General features: G+C 36.7%; 1 protein-coding gene across 6 annotated transcripts in view; it reads left to right on the forward strand.

Moving 5' to 3' along the window:
* NPAS3 (neuronal PAS domain protein 3) overlaps positions 1-24,047 on the forward strand; it is a 631,693-nt gene that overhangs the window by 186,323 nt on the left and 421,323 nt on the right. For 4 of the 6 annotated variants that reach the window (XM_054828470.1, XM_054828473.1, XM_054828472.1 and 1 more), the window contains 2 exons: positions 1,509-1,753; positions 1,866-1,916. In XM_054828470.1, the coding sequence (XP_054684445.1) occupies positions 1,509-1,753; positions 1,866-1,916 (296 nt within the window). The remainder of the gene's footprint in view (positions 1-1,508; positions 1,754-1,865; positions 1,917-24,047) is intronic. The other 2 variants (XM_054828471.1, XM_054828475.1) reach the window with 1 other exon arrangement.

The raw sequence follows: 24,047 nt of genomic DNA on the forward strand, positions 1-24,047 counted from the left end.
ATCCACTTCATGGTAGTGCTTTTGTAGATCTGGCCATTATGAGTTTTTGTTGATAAAATCCAGGGTTTCAGGAAGAGTTGTGGAAGTTTGAGAGAAGCGTGTGCTGTGCCGCTATACGCCGGCTGAATTGTAGCTCTGTTGTAAACTAATAACTAGTTAACAGAACTGTGGCTGTAACTTCATCAAATTAATAAGTAAACAAAGGAAGCAAAGGAAAGATGGAGTCTTTGTGAGGGACAAGAACAGTTTCTACTCACCTTACGCAGTGATTGGCAGACACCAACCCCAGCATGAGCACATCAGCACCAACCTCTATGCACCAAGGCAGAGGTATGGTCAAGCTCATCATATCCTGAATTGAATGCTGTGCTCTGTTTAAAAAAAAAAAAAAAAAGAAAAATAAATTTTAAAACCTCTCATTAAAAACAAAAGAGGCAGTATCTGTTCTTTGTATTATTTACACGTAGAGTCCTAATCTTTTGGGAAGTGTACTGTACATTTGTGTCTTCCCCAAACCACACAACGAAAAAAGTTAATCCCTTTTCCCTTGCAAAGCTGTAGTACTATATATTGAAACCAACTCAAACTTGAGTTTCCTTCGCATTGCAAGGAAAGATCAGGATAAGATCCCAGAGGTTGCCTGCTGTCATCACAATGTGCATTTAGCAGTTTTACACCTACCAAGCAAATAGCCCAGGAGTAAAATCCAAGTTACCTTTAGATGTTGCACATGGGTGGTAGCAAGTGATATGTTAATGCAACAGGACTAAATGAATGTCTTTGCATTTCCACCGGCTCGGTGTAAAGCAGAAGGTCCTTTCTGACCAAAAAGTTGTCAGTCTGACGCGTATGTGGTAGTGAATTACAGTCAGAAATGTGAAGCACATAACTCTATTAACTGCTCACTGACCCCTCTGACAAAGGTTGCTGTTCCCACAGTAAGGACACCCGAACAACTCATGAAGAACAGCTTCGTGAAATCCAGGAAGGTTTATGTTGTTATGCCAGACTTACGAAGCTGCTGTACGACCTGTTTGGTCGTCTCGGCTGCACTGCAACCCCTGGCAGAGGTGGCACGTGCTTCAGTCGTTTGCTTTTAACCTCCTTTTCCCAAGAGTCAGACTCTGGTACAAATTTAGAAAAATGGGTCAGGAGAAGCAATGGCATCTATGCAGATAAACTCCACATGTACGCAGCATTCTTGGGAATCTTTTCTTGCAACTGGCAGCAGAAAAAAGAAGGGCAGGCTAAGAAGAAGGTGGCTGAAATGAGTTAGGAGTAGTTACTTAATATGTTAGCTACCACTGAAACTCCAATGTTATCATTAGTTTTAATCATTCAAAGACTGGACTACCATTAAATATGTCCTGAAGTCTGTACATACACACAGAACAGCGTTTTGAAAATGTGGTAATTTGTATAGAAGACCAGCAGTGAAAAAGCAAATTGGTTAAATGCGACAGAACACCAGTATTGATGAATGTCCTACTTTGTTTATTTTCTTTCAGTTTACAAGCTTTGAGGAAGGAAAAGTCCCGAGATGCTGCTCGCTCTCGCCGGGGAAAGGAGAATTTTGAATTCTATGAGTTGGCAAAGTTGTTGCCACTGCCTGCAGCGATTACCAGCCAGCTTGACAAGGCATCCATCATCCGACTTACAATTAGCTATCTGAAAATGAGGGACTTCGCTAATCAAGGCGATCCTCCATGGAACTTGAGAATGGAAGGACCTCCACCTAATACATCAGTAAAAGGTACGGAGTAAATATGTTGTACAGTGTCGAATATGGCAGCCTTTAGTAACCTCTAAATTGAAATTTTTACCATCATCCTTTCTTCTTTCCCTGCATATCAAATCCTTTAAAGGGATACAAATGTGGAAATCTGAGGTCTGCATGAGAAAGACACCATGTGAAGGTGAAATAAACCTCTTTATTTTTTTTATTTAACAACGAACCTATTGATGTAACTACTGTTACAGCTGTACATCTTCTGGGTGACGTAAAGCGTTTGAAGTTATTTAGCAGTGATTGTGTTGCTTTGTTTCAGTATTTTATGTAAGGATGTGTTTGAGAGGAGCATGGCATTATTCCTTGATTTGAGGACTCGATCTCTTGATTCACTGGCTAACCCTTAAAGGTGGAATCATGTATTTCTGAAGTTCAAGAACATCACATCCAAATTTTTAAATCTATAGGTTAGAGACTAGGATTTTATTTATTATCTTGTAATGTGTATAGAAATTATTTTGACTTTTGAGCCAGTAGGCATCTATCCACATTTCAGCTAAAATAGACTGTTTTCGATATTAAACGCCCTCTTTTCATGCTCAAACAAGCAGTTGGGCAGCGAAATCAATGTTTTAGACATGAGTTGCCACAAAAGTCAGGTAATAGAGGAATCGGTTATTTTAGAGGCTATGTGCGTGTTGGTCCTAAATAGTGTTTCCAATTACTTGTGTAAACGACTTTTTTGTAATTTTGTTTTTACTCATGCAACTTGTGTAGATGAGTGTGATCTTGGTGACTGGTAAGTATTTTAAATTAGGGACCAAGCTGCATTAACAGAACTCAAAGTTACCAAAACCTGGGAATGTCTTGGCTTTGACAGCACAGAAAACTACCTTGTTTTATTTTAGCTACTGATCTCATGTTTTGGAAGAAACGTATTTTGGAAAGAGGCATGTGAGATTTGAGCACTTCAGGGTTTTTTCCACACATTATGAAACTTAAACTCTCAATCTGCACTAATCTAGATAAAATATATATTGCATGAAGCAAAAGAAAAAGCTACCTTTAAGGGTGGAGGGGCAAATAAAACCTTAATTTATCAGTGCAAAGCTGCCCGTGAAGGGTTACTGGTCTTGATGGTGCAAAGGGCTTTTACCTGATCTTCCATTTAAAGGAAGTAATATTAGTTAAGGGAAGTTACAATTTTCAATGGATGGAGATAGACATGGAGGGCAAAAATCAAAGGACTTTGAGGCTGATGATTTAGTAGCTGGATATATTTGCGTCATTTCATATATTTCATTTATATTATCTGCCACATCATATATAATTTTCATGGAGGGGAAAAAAAAAGGTAATAATTACATCATCCAGAGCATGAGTATAACATGGTTCATCAGGCTTTTGATATAATATGCAAATGTTCCTCATTTTTTTCAGGATGAGAGTTTATTCTCAGGCAATTAAACAGTGTTTCAAGGCAGATGTAAAGTGGACTGTGGTGTACGATCTATGATCTGTCTGTTAAAATAAATAATTCCTCCCAAAATTTCTGTAGGCAACAGATGTACAGTGCTTCTACAAGCTGTCCTATAGTATGGAAAATCTGATCTCTGCAGATCCCTGTGTATGTTTTCAGAGTATCTGGGATCTGTTTTTCATTATCCTCTTGTGGAATGCGTACCTGAATACTGAAGCTTCCTTCTTGTTTAAAAATTCTAATGAAGAGAAGAATTTTAAGGAGAACGAAACCTTATTCTTAGACAACAGCATAAATAGTCCGGCCTAGATTAACATGTTTCTCCCTATGAAAAACCTAGGTAAACATTTAATGTCTTTTCACCCTATCTGATGTAATAATCCTGCTCTTCTACCCATCTGGTGATATGGTTCCCATTCCTCTAGGCGTAAAGGGTGTGAGGGAGTTAGGGAAGGATTTTTGCTTTCTTTTTGTTTTGTTTTTCCCCTGTTTGAGTACTTACTGATGCATCAGAATATCAAAATAATGCTTGATGAAATATTGTTTTGTTGTATAAGAATTCCCCATAAGCAGATTTAACTGTATAGTACAGGTATATTTTATTACTTCACCAGTTCTCGTTACATAGAAACCTGTTAACACATTCTGATCAAACATTCATGGAATTACATCAAAAGAAATTAATTTTCATTTATTAAGGTCGCTTTGCGCTGCCCTTGAAGAAGTTCATATGGATAAACAAGCTCACATAAATAGCTTGCAGCTTCATGTGAAGTATGGTTGATAATCCTACAATAAAACACTAGACATTATACTTTGTGTGTGCCCAAGCAATCTTCTGAATAGACTTAAAGGTATTTGGAAAATTATATGAGAGGTACTTACGTTGCGCAGGCAACTGCTTTCTTTTTTTTTCCTTTTTCATCCCTCAAATGTGTTGGCCTGCTTGTGTTAATAATTAAATTTCAAAGCTTAGTTTTAAATTTGTCCCCCAGTACTGTACAGCAATTTATTCATTTTAATTTAGTGTTTCAGGAAGGTCCTTTACTCTGCCCGGTATTTATCACAGCTTTTCTTAAAAGTCTATAAAGGCTGATGAGTTTGTTTTCTTATGCCTATTGTGTAGCGATCGCTACAAGTTGTGCTTGCAAATGAACACTCAGGTAACTCCATATAATATTTTCAGAGTCAATTACTTCATGGAAATATCTTGAGCAATTGGAAAGTAACAGATAGTTTTCTCCATTATTTTAGAAATATCTGTATTGTTATAATACAGATCAAATCTACAATGAACATTATGCATTATTCAAGAAATGACCAGGCATTCTCAGCAGTGTTTCAGCTAAATAACTGATGATTGTAACCTTTAAAGAAATCTCATTGTGGTGACTATTGGTAAATCATTTCTCCATTCGTAGTAATCTTTGTTTAGAGGCTATCTAGAAACCATTATATCTTTTATTAATCTTAAAAGCAATAGCCAATGATTTGACATTTGCTAAAAATGGACAAATTTTCCATCTTCTAATACAGCAGACTTCAGTCAATTTTTTTGGGTACGTTGTCTAAGGCTTTCTGTACATAGGAAGTATTAGGCCTTGTAAACAAATACAGAACTTGCAGTAGATGGGTTTAAAGATTACAATTCCAGTTCTTAAAGACCAGAACATGATTCTTATATGGCAGAAAATAATCAAAAAGTTATTTAGGGTCTGTAGGAATAAAATTATTATTCTTTGCATACTACATACAGTATGTGGTGAATTACAGTATTATTCTCCTCTGTGTCCATCCCTCCAAAAGTCTTTGTTTCACTCCCGATGTTTAAGGGGTGTGTTCTTCACTGAAAGGGTTGTCTATCATTGGAACAGGCTGCCCAAGGAAGGGGCTGAGCCACCATCCCTGGAGGTGTTTAAAAGACACGTAGATGTGGCGATTAGGGACATGGTTTAGTGGTGGACTTGGCAGTGCTGGGTTAACAGTTGGACTTGCTGATCTAAAAGGTCTTTTTCAACCAAAATGATTCTATGATTCTGAGGAGAACATTAAATGAGCTGCTGATCAATTTTATGTACTCAGAGGTTTTTTCTGAAAGTTCTAATCTGGGAATGGAAGTATTTTTATCATATATACTGTGTGTTCAGCCAGTAAGTTGTGCTTTACATGACATGGCACTTGAAGTCCTCTTGTGCGTTCTGATTGTCTGACCTATACCAGGCCCCGTAGTCCTTTTCCACCATCAAAGTCTTGTGAGAACCTTCATATTTTGGAATATTGTCTTCAAATGATTGACTCAAAATTTCTTTATATTTTTATCACAATCTGTTGCTGAAAGTGTTCAAAGATTGTGCGGCTTTTAATGTTCTTTTCCACTATGTTGTAGCTGTTTTTCCCAGGCTATATTTTCTTCCTTTTTTTTATTTCAAGTGAAGAGAGGAAGAGAGAGGAGGAGTGTGAGGCACCATGATGTTCTCTGGTGTGTTGAATGTGTTTGGCTGATGGAAAGTCATGCCATGTATTTCCTTTTTGGGTAATCTTTGGGACACTGGTACTGACTCAGGACCACCATCACTATAAAAAGAAGGCTCATGACTCTCTGTCTTCAACAGAGTTCCCTGCATTTGCCATTTCTGTTTGTTTCGAAGCAGCAATTAAACCCAGGACTCTGTGCCCAATTTTGCAAACCCTTGCCCTGGGAATTTGCAATGATGACATCAAAATAATTATTAGATTTTAATTCTTTTTTAGTTGAAGTGAGGTGTTAATTTTTGTCTTTGGAGATTACAAGTGTTTGTGCAAGGCCATGAGTCTAAATTCCTACTGAATGACGTGACATAAAAACTAGGGTACGTAGTTTGGGCAGTTGGACAACTTTGGGCAGGTCTCTTCTTTGAATGAAAGAAAAGTAATGGTGGGATTATCCACAATCTCAAGTTATAAGTGGGTTTATCCTGAGCTTTTTTTTTTAAAGCCAAATCTTTATATTTTATGTTGCATAACTAAAGTAATCTTACTTATCTTCTGCTGTAAGAGAAAAGGTGAATGAGAGATTCTAGCTGAGGAGTGAAAAGGACTTCAGTAAATAATACTAACCAGCTAGTAGGCTGCATGAAGAATGTCACTTTTAGCCACCTCTACTTTTAGTGTTACGTGTTCTGCAATTAGGTAGTTTTACACATCTGTGTTCTGGAACTAATATATATCGGTATGAAAAGAACTCAGATGCTGTCAAAAGCGTGAACTGAAATTTTTCGTGTCCAAATTGTTCTTGTCCAATGTAACTAAATGACTCTGGCATGTTGCTTGCAATAAAGCATTCAATGTTACTTCAATTCTGCATTGGTAATGAAATAAAAAAAAATGTTTTCATAATCACAAGAAGAAAAATTATACTTTAAAACAAGATTACACCTGTTTCCTTCAAACTAGCATGTTTTTCAAAGGATCTATTCTCAACATAAACAAGTATGTAAGTATAGTTTGAAAATGAACTTGATGTCTTGTTATACTACGGAACTTGGGGTTGAGGAAATAAGTCCAGCACTTTGAATTCTCGGGGAAAGAAAATAAGCAATAATGATAATTGGAAAGTATGGTAATTGTTCTCCCAAATGTCAAGTGGGATTACTTTCATTAATTTAAATACCTTTTTCTAATAATTTTTATGCTGGATATGTATGCATTTTTAAGAGATAAATAAATGGTTCTCTTCTGAATGATCTCATTGTGGAAACCCTTTAAATAACATTACCTGTGGTTAGCCTTTTATTTTTTAAACTGAGTGTTGTCTTCTGAGCAGGAGATGCAAGATAGTATGAGTCTTTCCCTGCCAAACCACACCAGCCTTCCACTAAGACCAGCCTTCTCTTCTGAACCACCACACAATTCTGTTTCAGGGAAACCATTTACAGGGGCAATTACTTTCTTCCTCAGTGTTTGCGGCTTAAGACTTTGTTTTTTTCACTGAGAGACATGAAGAGGTCAATCAGATGAAAACAGCATAACGCAGATGAGTTGGCGGTATTGCTTGTTATGAAAAGGGTCTCTGGATCTGGCCATCCCACTTCGCGTGGAACTTCTGCTCTTGTGCTGGAGAATTCTTGATAGACCTGTAATTTATTTCTGCCTATCTTGTAGGCATTATTCTTATGAGAATCTGATTCCTGTTTATGCGTAGGCTACTATAAAGCGCTCTGACTGTATGTACCAGTATCAAACACTGGTTGGTTGTAAACATAACGTCTACCTGTTGTAAACCTGTTTAGGTGGCCACAGAGGCAGTGCAGCCATAGGAACTTAGTCATTGACCTATTGCGTAGGTTAAAGACGACGACAATAAGGTGGTGTTTGAATGTAGGAAACAAAAGTAGGAAACAAATGCAGGAAACAAATGCTGGAAATTTCAGACAGTCAGTGCTAAAACATTAATGTTCTTTGTGAGAATTATTGATGGTTTTCTAGTATGAAAGATATGGAACCCAAAATGAGGTAGATCTGTTTGAATCTCATTGTGGTAGATAAGATGAATTGAATACTGGACTCGGAGTTGGTGGTTGCCTAGTGACAAGTGATCATGACCTGATTGCTTTCAATCTCTGCAAATGGAGGAGGGTGCCAACCAGTATACTCTGTGCTTTTGAGGGACTAATTGCCCAATGGAGAAACTTTTATGTGTGAAATTGATTGTGAGGAAAAATTTTGGTGGAAAAATTAAAATAAAAGTTGACTAGAACTCTTAAACCATAATTTCATAAATTTTTCTTTCTTGTGCACCTGAAAATTATAAAACTGCACCCTTTTTCAGAATGAAAGTGAAATCAATAATTTGAAAAATATGTTTATGTATTTATGTAAAACTTTGGGAATGACATGGAAATATATAGCAATTAAGATGAAGGAATGTCTGAGGTGCAGAAAGTCGACAAAGATTAAGGAAAAATCTAGCAGGATTAGAAAAATTAAAGGAAAATTGGATTTATGTGTATTAGAAATGGGAATTTGGGCAATGGTATAGGCTAATTAGCAGTAAGGTATAGTAAAACTTCTACTGATGCAGCAAAGGCAGGAAGGCTTGATACAGGTTTCTTTAAGCGCTTGCCTGTACAGAATCCATTCTACAGGTCTTTATAGTTCAGGTCACTGTTAATGGCGGTAACAGCACATGCAATCATAGTCATCAACAATACAAAAACTTGGGGAGAATTCTACTGTCAGAGTTCATAGTTTGGTGAACTCGGCAGTGTTAGGTTTAGGTTTACAGTTGAACTCAATTTTTTCCAACCTAAATGATTGTATGATTCTGTTTCATATCTTCTTGATCAAAATGGGATTATTATAGCTTGCTGGGGGTTTAGTCATCCTGTTCTTCCTTGTTTGTCTCTCAAGCTCCTAATCAAAAGCATTCTGCTACTGGAATCCAAATGCTGGAGTCCCAAGCATGAGACTTCAGGAACTGCCTCCTCTGTGTTTGAGTCATACCCATACGTGACAAATGCTATCTCTTTTCTGTTGGGGAAACAAGAAATCTTTCTTTAGCGTCTGAATCAAACTTTAAAAGTACTTGAAAAACAAAAAGATATAATTCTTAGATGTCCCCAAAAAAGCAGATCTTCCCAACAGAGCGGGGAAACCCACGACATCTCCGTAGTGTCCACTGACATCGCCCCACCGTGGTTGCTATGGTTCTGCGTTGCTTTGATAGGTTACCTGCTGTGATACAAGCAAGGGACTCTGAAACTCTTGGGCATCATCATCCTGAATCCCAGCTTGCAGTGTTTCTCAGATATTCCAGAACTTTTGAATAAATTGTCTTTTAGTGTTCTTCAGGCAAGGATCGGGTTAACTGGTATTGGCCTGATACAATTTTCAGCATCATCCATTCTTTGCAGTGCTGGTGCTGTAAAGTTTGCAGTACAGAGCTGTCTTAGCCTCAAAGCAGTTGTAAGCAAAATATTGGGGAAATGTATCCACTAAAGGGACAAAGAAACATTGTATATTTTTTTTCAACAAACATGGGTAAATGGAAAGTAATTCTTATAAAACAAACCCAGCTTAATTCTCTGAAATTGCCAGCCCAGTTAACTAGGGTATGCATTGTATAATGGAGCATTTGTAAGGCATTTGACTTACTAGTGTGTAAGAATTACAGTTTTAAAATACTGGGAGAACATTATATTGGCAGAACCAAGCTAAACACATTAGCTGCATAACTGATTGATCTTGGAAAGCAGATTGAAGTGTAAGATACTATTAAGAAAGGAGTTTCTGTGGTTCTCTGCAGAACCCTCTCTGGGCGTGATCATCAATGAATTGGGACTAAACATGGCATAATGCTTAACTGAAGATTTGCAAATTACAATGATGTTTGGATCATAGACGATGATCTGTGCAGTTTAGTAAATCAGACCTCCTAAATTTATTTATTTCAGTATAATGTAATGAAAAACATTATTACTATATTTTTATTTTTGTTGTCCTAAACTCCAGGCTACTGGCTGTTGCTTTGTAGTTAATTTTGCTACAAGGCTTTGGACGATTTTGGTTTTCTTGTGATGCAGAACAGGAACGATGAGAAAAGCATTTCAAGTTCAGCTCTCCTTTTTTGCATGAACAAAGGCATAAAAAGAACCTACCTGATCCTTCCAGTTCTGCCAGCAGAAATGATAGAATGATTTAGTTTCTCATGGTGCTTTATTTGTATCGTAAAAAGTTCTATCCATCACTTCTGTGGAGACACAAAACATTTACTGCTGCTAACAAATTAATACTTTCTAAAATGTTGTCAATCAGATGTCAGTCCCTGGAAGAGTTGTTTATTGCTAGAACTCCACCTTACATCTTAACAATTAAATAGGAAAACAACCAAACAGTAAGTGTTTTTAAGAGCGAGGAAATAGAACAGGTGACTTTAATGTCTTTTCTCTCACTCCAAGCCACTACTGTATTTCCATTCTATTATACTGCAATTCATCTTCCTTTTTCTCTTGTGCTGTTACACTGACTTGGTCATTTTTTGCATTTTCATTATGTTCTTTTAATACAGTTTATTTTTCTTAGCTGTTCTTTTTTTTTTTTTTTTTTTGAGTCCTTAGCTGGAAGACCAAATATGCATAATGTCTTCCTCTGGTACTTGGCTTCCAGTGTTGACTCTCTCCTTTTTCTAGTCCTGTATTTTTCTCTACGTGTTTGCATTCTCAATGCAGGCTTGGTAATGAAAACAACCTGGTGAAGAATATTAATATTTAAAAGAAACCTAAAAAAGTTTTTAACTTTTCACTTCATTCTTTCTTCCTTCAATGTGCACGTCTTTCTGTGCGCAGTAATCCTCACTGTGTCATTCAAAATTCACTCCTGAATTCAGAACAGACCTTCCTCATTCATCATCTAAAAGATGGTGAATGTTGCCGTTATAATTCATGGTTGAAAACATTTGACAGTATTGGCTGAGGAGGTTTTGGCAAAAGCACGGGCTTCAGATTTGCAGAGGTAAATACGTCAGGAGGAGAATAGTATTGACAGTTGCATTGGCTCCAGCCTTGGTGATGATCTTAAAATAAGTCAGGGAAAACTTTCAAATTAAAAACAAGTTAATTACTTGTCATCCAGTAGAAATTTCTATGTAAAAGTCAGTGCCACAACAGTCCACTTTTCCAAAGCTCTAATAAAATGTTTCCATATGATTTTTACATTCATGTGTTATTTTGCATGGGTTAGCTCCAGGTGGTCTTTTTTAGAAGCATGAATATCCTAGATTATATGTGCAGTCTACAAACTTTTTCAAATAATGCACATGATGGGGTTAGCCAATTACAGATGTGCAATAAATCCGGTGTGCCAAAAGCGCTTGTTCTGCTTTTTGCTTTTAGTAATCAGAAACAGACAAAAAGTAATCACTGCTGTAGTTTTTGATATGTAAAATGGAAAAAGGCTGTTGCTATCTGTAGATTGTAATATCTGATAGAACTTTTGTTTGTGTTTTTATTTGTCATTTTCTGGACAGAAGAAAAGGGTCTTTGCTATGAAGAGTGTTTTGCACATAGCCTCGGCGAAGTTTAATATTGTGATGCTCCATTTTGCAAATGAAAGCGGTTGAGAAATTGGATCTTGTGGTTGGATGTAACCGTTTCGGTATTGCTATCATACCTTAGCTCCTCAGCTGAGCAGAGAATGTAAGGACATACCCAAAGTCCTGATAAATTCAATAGAGTTTAGCCTTCGTTTCTTCTATTAACGTAGCTTATTGGTTTTCTGGGTCATCTGAACTTCTACCATATGTCACTTCTTTCAGACCTTGTTGAGTCTGTTGCAGAGATAATAAATATGTCTGTATGAAAAGCTGAAGTAGATTAACCAAGTGATAATGAACGTAGCAGAGATCTTAAAAACAAGAAATGAAGCAAAAACCCCAGAGAGGGAGCCATGGCCTTATTAGTACATAGACACAAGGGAATAAAGCAGTGTAAATGAATGAGCTTTTATAATATTTGTTATACCAAGAGTTACATCACTTCGTATTACAAGTAAAAAAATCATGACTCAAAGAAAATATTTTGTCTGAAGTGAAAGAAAACACACAAACTTTTTTTTTTTAAAATGGAAAGAGTAAATCTGTGTTTCCCATCTCATATGTTTGCAGTTATATATTTATTAATATTTTCCAAAGTGGCTGTCTCAATACTTGGAGTAAATAATAGTCAGAGCTCTGGAAGTGAAGTTTGAAGTACATGGATTTAATAATAATTCTTATTTTCATGTAATAGTTATATTAGATACCTGTGGTCAACAGAGCGAGATTTAGATACTGAAGGTAGACCAAGAAATTTTAAAAACCAAAGTTCAGTGATTTTATATCTATATAATATGCAAGTACAACCACAGCCTGACCAAAGTTTGACCACAATATCAACGCAGCTTAATTTCTGCAACTGTTCTCTTTGAAGCCAGAGGAAGGAAATCGAGTTTCCACCAAATCCCTATGCTCTTGTGGTCTCCCATTTCAATCAGGAATATAAAGTAGAATACAATGAATCCATAGTAAAGACTTTCCCAGGACATTAGAGAGATCAGTAAAAACTGTTTTCATTAGCTGTCTGTAATTAAAGAACACCCTTCATAGAGAGCTTACGATTTAGAGAAGGTGTAAGCCTCTATATCTATGCGAGATTGCGAGCAAAATAAGAATTTCCACACAGCTGGGGACTTAGGTGGTGTTTTAAAATATCAAGCTCCCTTAAGAAATGTCTTTTCTGTTTATTTGCTAGCTTTTAAGCCAAGCTGAATATTTTTATTTTTAATTTCAAAGGTTTTAGTCATACTGTGATTTCTGTTCCGAAGTAAGGAAGGAAAGGCAAATCCCTAATAAACTACTTAACTCCAGTTGTGCCACAGTCATTGTCCTCATAAATGGAGTTGTTAGAAAATGCTTACCTTAATTTCAGTGCTTGAGCACGTCACTCCTTATAATTGTTACTTGCAGAGTTAGCCGAGTGCATCTGCACAAGCATGTGTGTGTTGTCACTTTGTGTTCTACTTGTATCACATAAAAATTGTTTTTGCTTTGCTTTGCATGGGGTGGTACCACACACAAGTACAACATTCTGTGTCTTATTTCATCATCTGGAAAGTCATTAAATGCATATTCATAATCATAAAAAGAAGAGGGAGAAATACTTTTTCACATTTTTATACGTACAAACAATTCTCAAGCGTTACCTATAGCAAGTTGAATAATATTGTCAACGTTACCTCACTTTAGCTTTTATAGAAAACAACAGTTGTGTACAGGTTTAGGAAAAATCAGGAGCTGTTTTTTTGTTTGCTTTTTAAGTACATATGACATTTCTACAACTATCAGAGCAACTCTACATTTATATATCCCCTTTCAAATTTGAATTGCTGTGTATGCCAGCTGTTTCTCATCCTCTTGATGAAGCAGAACAGTGCTGATAATGCTAATAGAGAAATTGAGGCATCTACAGATTTAGGGCTAGCTTTTCAAAAGAGCGCAGCACCCCAACTGGGGCCAGATTTCAAAAGATCTCTGATCCTATTCAGCAACAAAATAAATAGCCAGATTTTCAAAAGATTTCAGCACTTTGGTAATCTGATCATAAGAAGCAGCTGCTGAGCACATTGCAAAGCCAGCCAAGAGTGACTCGTTCACTATCACGTGAGAAGTGTGTGGAAGAGCAGGGAATAGAGCCCTCTTCCCGTGTCCCAGGACTAAGAGTCCAGTTCTTAAGCAATAACGCTATCTTCACGTCCTTTGCAAGAATACTGTATTTAATGAGCTTTTCATTAGGAAATTTAACCCACGTCTGTGAGGAGACAGTTTTCAGAATAACGTTAAGATTTACACTCAGGGTAGATAATGAAGCAATCAAATAGGAGGAATATTGCTAATCCATTTTATATTGAATCTCTGTGTTATATTGTCTTAATTAGGTATATCTTATAAAAAGAAAAGGTCCCTTCAGTATTTTTTAAAGATTTTGCAGTCTGTTGCCAATCTTTTAAGTGTCACAAGAAAAAAGTTAGAGTAACTAGGTATTCTAAAAAGCCCTGTATTGTATGGTAAGTCCGGGCGGGATTTTCTGTGGGCTTCCGCCCTCACACCACGTTCTGAGGGCATAGCGTTTATTTTTATTTACATTTTAAATGTTTCTTTGCATCCCTTCCTAGAGATGAAGAAATGAGATGTTTAGTTTTTCTGAAGATAAATATTTTCATTGTTTAAATACTTCGGCACACTATTTTCTCTTTACCCTTATGTGTCAGGCTGTTTCTGCTTATTTTGTGCATAAATGTTGTTACTTACTCTTCTTGTCCTGCTCTCTGTAGTTTTTATCTCTGTACTCTTTTTTTTTTTCCTCTGTTATTCTTTTGCTCCAACATCCTATCCTGAAGACTTAAAGGGCAAGTTTTCTTTCACAAATATTACTAAGGGAGTGAGAGGAAAATTAACAGCTCACCTAACCTCATCATACATTTTGCTTTTGTAATTGGTTTCTTCAACAGCCTCATGGAAGCTGCTGATTCTCCAACAACCTCATTAAACATAAAGGAACTGTATTCTTCATACAGACAGCTATGTTGAGAGGCCATTTGGCAGCCTTGACACTAAAAGCTCCAACGTTTTACAAGGTCTACATATTGACTCACCCATCATGAGCTTGGAGTCAGCCCAACAGATGTTCCTTGGGTAGAAGCATCAGGCAAAGCCAGTGCTTTCCAGTGTGTGCTTACTGGCAGTTTTGATGTAATTTGGTCTCCAGCAGTGATAATGCCAGACAGTGAACATGGCATGGGATGTTCTTTGAAGATGCCCGTATCTGTCCTGGAAGGGTTCTTGCTTCACCTGCCAAGCAGGAATATGAATTTTGGAGACAGCCTCCATTCAGTATGAACCGAACTGCACACAAAGGAGGGATACGATGGTCAGAAGATGATTGATCCTTGAAGTGCAGAGCACTTGCAGAACTGTTTTGTTGAGGTACAATGTTGAGCAGGTGTGATAAGCATCCAGTCTGACTTCTTGCAGACCCCAGACAGAGAACCTCATCCAGTATTTTCTGCATCTGTTTGAGATACAGGTTTATCTCTTTGGAAAGTATCTAATGTTGATGTAAAGCATTTAAATGATAAAGAATCAACTACATCCCTGGGCAGATTGTTCCAACGGTTAATTACTGTCACTGTGAAAAAAGTGTGCCTCATTTGTAGTCTTATTTCAGCTTCCAAACACTGGATCTTGTTATGCCTTTTTCACTAGATTAATGAGCTGCCTACTGTCAGAAATCTCTTCCACATGTAGGTATTGTGATCCTCTTAACCTTCTTTTCAGTAACTAAATAAATTGAGCTTTCTTAGTCTTTCACTATAGGGAATGACTTTCAGAAGTCTAATCACTCTTGTAGCTCTTACTTGAGTCCTATCCAATTTTCTAACATTTTCAGAATGGAGGAAACCGCAGCTGAACACAATATTTCAGTAACGGTGGCATGAAAGCCTAAAGTAAAAGTTGCGGTATCTATTCCAGTGTGATAGTCTCTGGTTTATCCCACTGATGTATATTTGATATGCGTTTTGATGTAATATGAATGTTTTTTGGTTTGGTGGGGTTTTTTGTTTGGGTTTTTTTTTACTTTGGGAATTAACATGAATTTCTCTCTCATTGTGGTGGTTCTGGATTCCTTTTACTGATAAAGATTGAACAATGTCAAGAGGTAAATTCCTGGGAATAATTGCGAATGCTGAAGGTTACCTTTTGTATTTTGTTTCGACAGAGTAATTATTTCAGCATGAATAGGCTGTGGTAGAGAGAACTGAACTTAGCAGGCACCGCAAGCTGAGATTGGGGAAGTAATCTTCTGGGGAAAGTGGCTTTCACGGTTGGGATATTGAATGGGCCAGGATAGGTACAAGTGCAATGTTTGCTTACTACAGAATTCAGAACATGGCTGGAAACAAATAGCTGTACAGGGTTTCCTGAAGAGTTCCTTATGCCACCTTCCAGTCTGATACCCATCTTATTCAGACAACTTGCATTGGCATGTCAGGTATCAATTTCCTATCTGGACAAGAGCAACTGGACCATAGCCAAACTAAGTGAGCTCAGGAGATCCTTCCTAAGCATGCACAAAAGGTTTCCTTCCACCCAGACCTGCCTCAAAGTCACCTCTACACACACACACACACAGAGTCACAGTCCTAGTACTGTCGTGCACAGAAGTTAGGGCTCTGCAAGGAAAAGGAGCTCACTTTCTAAGACAGCATACTAACTGGAGCCAGAATTTTGTATGGAAATAGGAAGAAAATAACTCGTCCTGAATCTACACTTCCCTTGGTTCAAAATTAGAGTTAAGTTGACTATCTGCATGATTTGAGTTCAGCTGTCTCTAATATTTCCAAGTATCAAAAAGTCATGAGCCTTGTCTTTAAGAAAAAGTGGCTTCCTTAGAGTCAGGTAGTTTCTTCACAAGTGTAAATGAAGGAGCAGATTTTGCTGGTGACTTCCTTCAGTTTGTGTTCTCAACAGTAAATTCTGTAAGTAACAGACAAAGGTTTCAAGCTCTCAGCCATTTACCACTGTGAATTGCTTTGGGAGAAAGATATTTTACTTTCTTTTTAATCCTGTACAAAAGCTGTCTCCTCAGACTTCTGGGTCAATTCCTTTAACTTTCCAAAAATGCAGTTGCATTCGGTTAACTTTCCTAGCCCAGGCAGCAATCTTTGGTCAGCTCAGGGGAAACCGTGCTTCAGTCCTCACTTCAGAAGCTTGGGATTTCGTCTGTCCTCAAAAATTTGGGGAATTATTTCGATTCTATGCTACACTAAAGGAAGCGATATCAGAACTTTAAGTCTTGCTTCTCTTGTTTATGAATTGAGTGAGAAAAGAAAAGCCTTGGATCTGAAACGGTATCACCACCACTCTGCCCGGCAGCAGGCTGCCAGGAGGAGATTGGGTGTACGCTTACAGGCAGACTGAAGAGAGAATTGACTTTCTATCTCTGTTGCTTTCTTCCCTCGTCTCACGTTACCCAAATGACAATTTTTCAATTTACCGTACCCATACTTGCCCTGGTTTCTTTCCCAAAACTATTTACTAGGGTTGTGTTACTCAGAACACTAGCCAACATTTAAGAATGCTTTGGCCTCTCTGCACACACTGTTGGTTATGAGTTATCCAAGGATAAATTGGATATTTATCCAAGGATAAATTGGATAACTGCATTCGTTTGCACGACTTCTGTACAGAACTTTTAAACCTCTCTTTTTTAAAAAAGAGAAACTTAAATATTAATACATAATATTTGAGAGGCAAGTCAGTCAGATTAGAGATGATTTCCACTATTAATGGAGTTCTTTGTGTATATATTAATGTATTTTAGTAAGTTACCGTAGAGTAAGAAGGTTGAAATAATTTGAATCCACCTGTAGTGTATCTTATACTTCTAACAATTTCAATTTAATGCCTCCGTTTAGTTTCATACTGATCATTTATACTGACAAAAAGAAGGAAAAGAAAACAAGGAACCTGTCATCAGTCATTCATTTAATCAAGTAGCGAAAGTAGATAAATAAACATACTGAGTTAATTATTCTTCTGTATGTAATGATTGACAATAATGTTAATTTATTCCCTTTTTTAACCTTTGACTGTCAATGTAGTTGGGTTTAATAGGCACCGACAAAATGAGAAGAAATAAATTTCTGATAGCCACTGCATGTTGCTAGCATTGGAGGGTTTTCTCCTGAAACTTCTCCCTGAAGATGTATCAGATCTATGTCGTGTTATTTTTCACACTTTTTCGTGCCATGTTTCATGCCATTTTGGTGATTGCTATTAGTTTACAGACATATGGCCAGGAATATTTCATGAATGAAGAGGTTTCTGGAATATACGGTATTACTTCCTCACGTTTATATGAGAATTGTAATTTGAAGATCTCAAAATCCTTTGCATGTTTTATTGCAGGGTGTATTCAAAAGCTAGCAACGAAGAGTGTTACAGCTAATAACTTATGTTATCTGCTCCACCCGTCAGACAGCATTTCTTCCATAATGAATCCTCTGTTCCTCCTTCGCGATGTTTTACTGGGTCCATCCAAAGTGAAGAGAGGATTTTCAGGCCCGTTGACTTACAGGCACAGAATTCCCAAGGCAGCTGTCCCTGTTAGGAGTGCAGGACAGTTAGCTCAGTCCCTTTCCCGCCTTTTCACCACCAAATTGCATCCCCGTGTGTAAACAGGCATCTAAATAGATAGATTCCAGTTAATCACTCTAGCTTCTGAAATATCTTTCTGTAATGATATTCCTGTAGATTAGTAACAGTTGTCCTGAACAATACACAGAGAGAACATTTTGCAACTTTTTTAAAAATACTGCGTAGCATGTCATTCAAATAAGTGGAAGCCATGGTGTATGACATGCTTTTTATCTAGCTTAAATGGTGCATCAATGTACAAAATACTTCGCTTCTCATCTTAGAAATAATCTGGTTTTATTCAGGTGTGTTTCCTGCAGTATTTTAATAAAAGTGTTGTTTCGAATTTCAGAGATGAAAAAGCTTTGCATGTGGATCTATGTGTTTTAGTAACTGAGCCCAAAACTTCTGAGGCACAAATGCATGAATTTGGATTTCACGGATTTTGTGTTTGGATTTTGGGAGGGGGTAGGTTGCGTGTTGGGTTGTTTGTTTGGGGTTTGTTTGTTTGTTTTCCTGAAAGAGTAATCTAGTTGCTTATAGCCAGAAAATCTCCCAACTGGCCATATGTTTTCAGAGGTTCAAAAATGGAAATTATTTCTTCTACTCAAAAATTACGTGCAATATGGTTCCTTTGTGTATCTTTTTAAGGAGAAGGGGAGACAGAGTTGGTAATGAAATTTCTCTGTACACAGGTTTTCATATATTAAGAAAAAAAAAAAAACCCAAAACCCCAAACCACTCCAAAACCAACAGAAAAACTAAAAAAACCCCAACAAACCCCTTTGTCACTTTGAAGAATTCTGCCACTGTAAAAGGAGAAACACAAAAGGATTCAGAATAGATGGAAGCCAATTGCTGGTGTGGTGTGTAGGCCTTAGTCCTTCAAAGGTATACTTTGTGGTTTTGTTAGAGATTTCCTGACGGACCTGTGTCCCCAGGGACGCACACCCTTGATGTTTTGTGGCCATCAGAGAGACTGTGGTTCTTTCTGCCAGACTATCAAGCTGAGGCAGGAGCTGGGCGGGCTGTGGTGGGGTGTGCAGCCGTGGTGAGCTTTGCGTTGTATCGATGGCACGGCCTTGTTGGTCACCCTGCGTAAGGGGAGTCTACTGCCTTTCGTAGCAGGAGTAAGGTGGAGAGGCCCCCAAGGGCAATTTGCAGGCTGTAGACCTTGTTAGTGAGGGTGGGCGTGGAGGAGACTGTAAGTGTTAATCTGTAAGGGGCAAGAGGTAAGAACACTTTGTAAGGGCTGGAGGAACAATAAGCAGCCACTGCTGCAGTTGTCTGAGTCTTGACTCTGAGAATCTTCTCATCCCATACTCTGTAGACAACTGGAGGCAAAGCTTTGTTTTTGTTTTTCAGGCTTTGTTTAAAGGTCTAAAATTTTACTCTTTGGGAAAACAATGAATTTTCTGACTCAGGTCATACCAAACGCTATATATTCACTAAAAAGTATTCTAAACCGAGATTTATTTTTTTTTTTCAATAAAAAGAATAGCAAAAAATGTTTAGAATTATTTTCTCCTCATCGATTCACTCAGGACAAAAATGTAAGACTCTCTAGCTGTGTCGCAAAACATAAAATAGAGGACACTACTGTAAAAATCCTTGGAAGCAATCTGCCTAAATTCTTCCTCTGCAGCGGAATATCTCCTCTACCCCTTCACTGGGCTGAGCACAATCCTGCCCTTTGTATATGACAGCTTTATGTTTATTAGCAGCTGTTTTCTCCTAGCTAAGCTTGACAAATGATAGGGAATAAGATTAAAAGGACTATATTATTCTGCTTTCTGGTAGGGAAAGAGGGAATTGCAAATACAACTCGTTCCATGGCTGATGTCCCGTTCTGAGCATTTGCACTGGTGCTCTCTGGTCTCACCGCTGCTGGGGGAAGACGTGCTCTCGCAGGTCGGCATCCATGGTAGCTGACTGATGCTGGCACAACCTTTCGCGGGACTTCTCACCGTGATTAATTTCTTTTTTTGAACCAGACATGTTCTAGAAAATAAAGCACTTCTTGCTTACTGAAGAAATTATGCTTATTTTAAGAAGAGAATGTAGATTTTTCACTCTTTTTTTACTATTGCCTTTCTAGCCTTTAAAAACTCATAATTAACATCATATTTCAAATAATACATTTCAAAAAATTATAAATATTGAAAAATAACATTTGTAAAAGACTAGTGTAAGAATTCTAGCCAATTTCTCATATTGCTGGAGTATAACATCTTTAAGACAAATTGTTGGGTTTAAATGAATATGTCATACCAAAATGCATTTGTATTTTTAGTATTCAGAAAATTAACTAGTCAAGGATGTAGAATATTTTGCAATATCATGTCTAAATGTATTAACACTGTATCGATAGGTAATTCTAGGTTAGATGACTTTGTAGTTAGTTGTCAGACTATGAATTGTTCTAACAATAATGATCAAATTACAATATCAGTAAATCTGAATTTGAGTGATTTTCAGCTCAGCAACTGAATATTTCCTTAAAAAAGATTTTTTTTTAATGTTTGGAACAGCTATTGGTGTCAATAATAGACTGATATGTAATTTAATGGAAATTCTTTTATTTCCATCTTAGATTTTCTAGAGTTTCCTCTCTTATATAGCATTTACTAAGTATTTGAATTATATTTTGCTTTGTATTTTACTGGGCAGCTTATGTACTCAAAGCATCACCTAAGTACCAATAACACATTCTTGACTGAATAATGATGTATGTTGGATGTTACTTTTTTTGTCTTATAAATGGATGGCAATTTACACAGCTGTGGATGTGGGATGTTTCAATCCCAGACCATGTTGTAAGAAAAATTGAATGACAGTGAGCAAAACAGCAGTAATTATAAAACTAATTACTAAATGCTGATGATGCCCATAGGCTTTGCATAACTAAAATTAGAAAAGAAAATTGCTTTCGGCTTCAGAGAGGCAACATGCTAGTTATTTCACTGTTTCAGTCAAAATGGAACATGGTGTATAAAGTTCAATCAGGAAAAAACCCACATTAGTTTATGCACATGATTTTTTTTATACAGAAATGTTAAAGAATTCATCCTTTGTGTCTTTTAATACAAACATATCTGTAACATAAATTGAGAAAAGTGTCATGAAGCTACTTGTTGAGTATCTTTCTATATGGCTTTACAAGGCCTAATTTACTATTGAATTACTTTAGCTTTGCTGTTTATCAAAGAACCTGCATGAATATAAAAAAGGAAGTATTTCCTATCACCTAGGCCCATATGAAATAAATGTTTGGGATAAAAAACCAGGAGACTAGATTTCAAAATTCCCTCAGCTGAGTTCCAGCTCCTATTATACATAACCTGGGCAGTTATGGGGACCATATTCATTTGTTACACATGTATGTGTTTTCCCAGGGCTAGAACTGCTAGAATGAATCTTAATGACTACTTTAAATATAGTATATTTTATGTTGATGCCTGTATTACATATACATTAATGCATACCTGTGTTTAATTAGATACACACATGCACAGAATACTTAAATGGAGCTTACATATATTAATAAGCAAATGTAATGTGCCTTGTATAGGAGTGCAATATATATTTCAGTGTGCATTTTTTTAACACGGCGTTTATGCTTTTTCCTGCAGAAGATGAGAAACTCTTATACATTCTTAGCGTATTTCGTTAAAAATTTATTTTACAAAAAAAGGATTAAAACGTTGATCAGCTCATGAGCTAAAAAAGTATTAGTGACATGAAGACAAAGCAGCAACGATTCAGGAAGCACACAAGGATTACCACTTGCAAGACTCAGCTTAACATTAAGAATCTATGTTGTTGATTCATACAAATTACATAGACCTTATGGCATTTATCTTCTGAATTCAGGGTTGGTTTGTTGTTTTTTTGGTTTTTGGTTTTTTTTTTAATTCCCAATTTTTCTTTCACTTTTTTTAGCTGAGCTGGGAAATATTTATATTTGTCCTGTGTGAGCAGCTGATAGATAACACCTTCTCAAAGACTTGAAAGGAATGCTCATTGCATTCTTGTCTGTTAGTATAGGTCAAATGAATAAAACCCACCAAGTTTGAATATGTTTTTAACATCCACATAGTTGAAATACATCTAGATTTTACAGCTGTTGATAATCGGATCTAAAAATGAAAAATCCAAATTCTGTAATCTGAATTATTTTCACGATTGTATATCTCATTAAATTTTTTGGGTTTTGGTAAGTACACGATAAGCCATAGGAACATCTTTATTTAAACATTCATAGGGAAGCATATTTTAAGTGTAGTAGAGTCATAAAGTACATTTCAATATATAAACATTACAGTAAGACTTTTTTTTTTTGGTGGGCCACTGAGTTATTTTTCATTCTGTATGTCCCAGGAAATTTGTACTAAGGCAAAGGATTCAAAATAGAGGTGCCACATATTAACGCAGAGAATAAAAAAAAGGAGTATTTGTTTGCCATATTTGATTTTGCAGAATCAAACTCTGTAATCCTCACTTTGATAAAGTCCCCACATTTAAAGGCAAATTTCTGCTCAGTTGTCAGGAGCACTATTCTCATGCACTGTTTATACGTATAACGTATACGGTTCCAATCCAGGTTTGTAAAAAAAAAAGTCTGAAAACGGTATTGAGGACATGAAGAACTAAAACGTCTCTCCATTATGAATTTAGGCATTAAAAGCAGTAGCATTTTTTGTAACATTATTTCTAAGTTTCAGATCTGATTTCATTTAAAATGATGAAGTGATGCTGGTGAATGGGATTGTCTTTGAGGCATTCAAGAAAGCAAATAAAAATTCCTTCCTGTAAAGAGGACACCATTTTCTCAGAGGTTTCTGTTGTGTTACACTTTAGCGATGTCTCTCGTTATTGTGTGAAAAGAAACAATTTATTTTCAGTACTTGAAGGACACAGAATGTCTGACTGACTGCCGTCATAGCCTGTTGTTTTTAACATAAACATTACAGCTGTGTTTGCCTTGAAATATTTGGCCATTATCCAGTAAATCTGTGCTGGAACACTAAATTATCACCTTATGCCCTCCTCCATTGTAAGAAAGTGCTTTTGTCAATAAAACATTGCTGCTGTCTTTTCCTACTTTTTATTTCTGCATATTCAGGAACTTTTTTGTTTTGTCGATCATCCTTTAAAAGCTTCTAACTAGTAAATGTCCTGAACAGGTAACCTAACAGGCATATAGAAATACTGATGTAAGTCCATTCTTAGTAGATTAAGAAATTTATACTTGGCCCTATTTTTTGTGAATATTTCCTAAGTTTTTAAGATTTTAAGAATTTAAACTCTCTGGCTATTCCATCATTTTCTTGACAGATATGTAGAGACCTGTATCTTTGTTGTCTTCTTCCTATTTCACAGCTATCACATTCTATCATGTGATTGCAGGGTGTATCTACATGGTAAAACCAAAGGTAATTAAAGCCGATGAAAATAGCAAACCTGACATAATCTCAGTTTTCACAAGGGCTAGTAAGTAGGTGAGACTTACAGTACTAACCCTAAGCTATATCCTAAGTTATTTTTTTTCACAACTGTTTCAAATTGATCTCCTTAATTCAAGATAGTCAGCGTTGTACACAGGAGAAATGGGGCTCGTATTTAATAATCATGTATCTTCCCCATTAATGCTGGTATCTGAAATTCAGCGTACAGTACATTGCACAAGATTGGGTGTTGTTCCCGTGTACGTATGTGAGGATAGAGGAATTACTGAATGTTCTACCTTTCTTCCAGTGTTCTTGAAGGAGGTTTTTCCCATATGCTAGCTGTCTTTTCCTAAAGTTGAAGGGGTTTCCTAGTCGATTTTACAAAAACCTTTCTACTTCTCTGTGCCGTTCTTTGATTCTTTGAAATACTTTCCAGTATCATAAATAACAAATCTCAATTAAGAAAAAGATTTAAACATGTGCTTAACTTTAGGCATGCGAGCAGTTCCATTGATTTAAACAAGATTATTCATTTGCTTTGAGTTAGTCATCTATTTAAGGGTCTTGCTGAACTTGAGTCGTAACAAAAAGGCAAAGAGTGGCTCTAACATTAGGACAAGAATTGCCTTCCCCAGCTTATTATCTTTTCAGTCTTTCTTTGTGTTTGTAATCCTTTATCAA

Source organism: Grus americana, chromosome 5 (assembly GCF_028858705.1).
Source record: "Grus americana isolate bGruAme1 chromosome 5, bGruAme1.mat, whole genome shotgun sequence".
In the NCBI taxonomy this organism is placed as follows: domain Eukaryota; kingdom Metazoa; phylum Chordata; class Aves; order Gruiformes; family Gruidae; genus Grus; species Grus americana.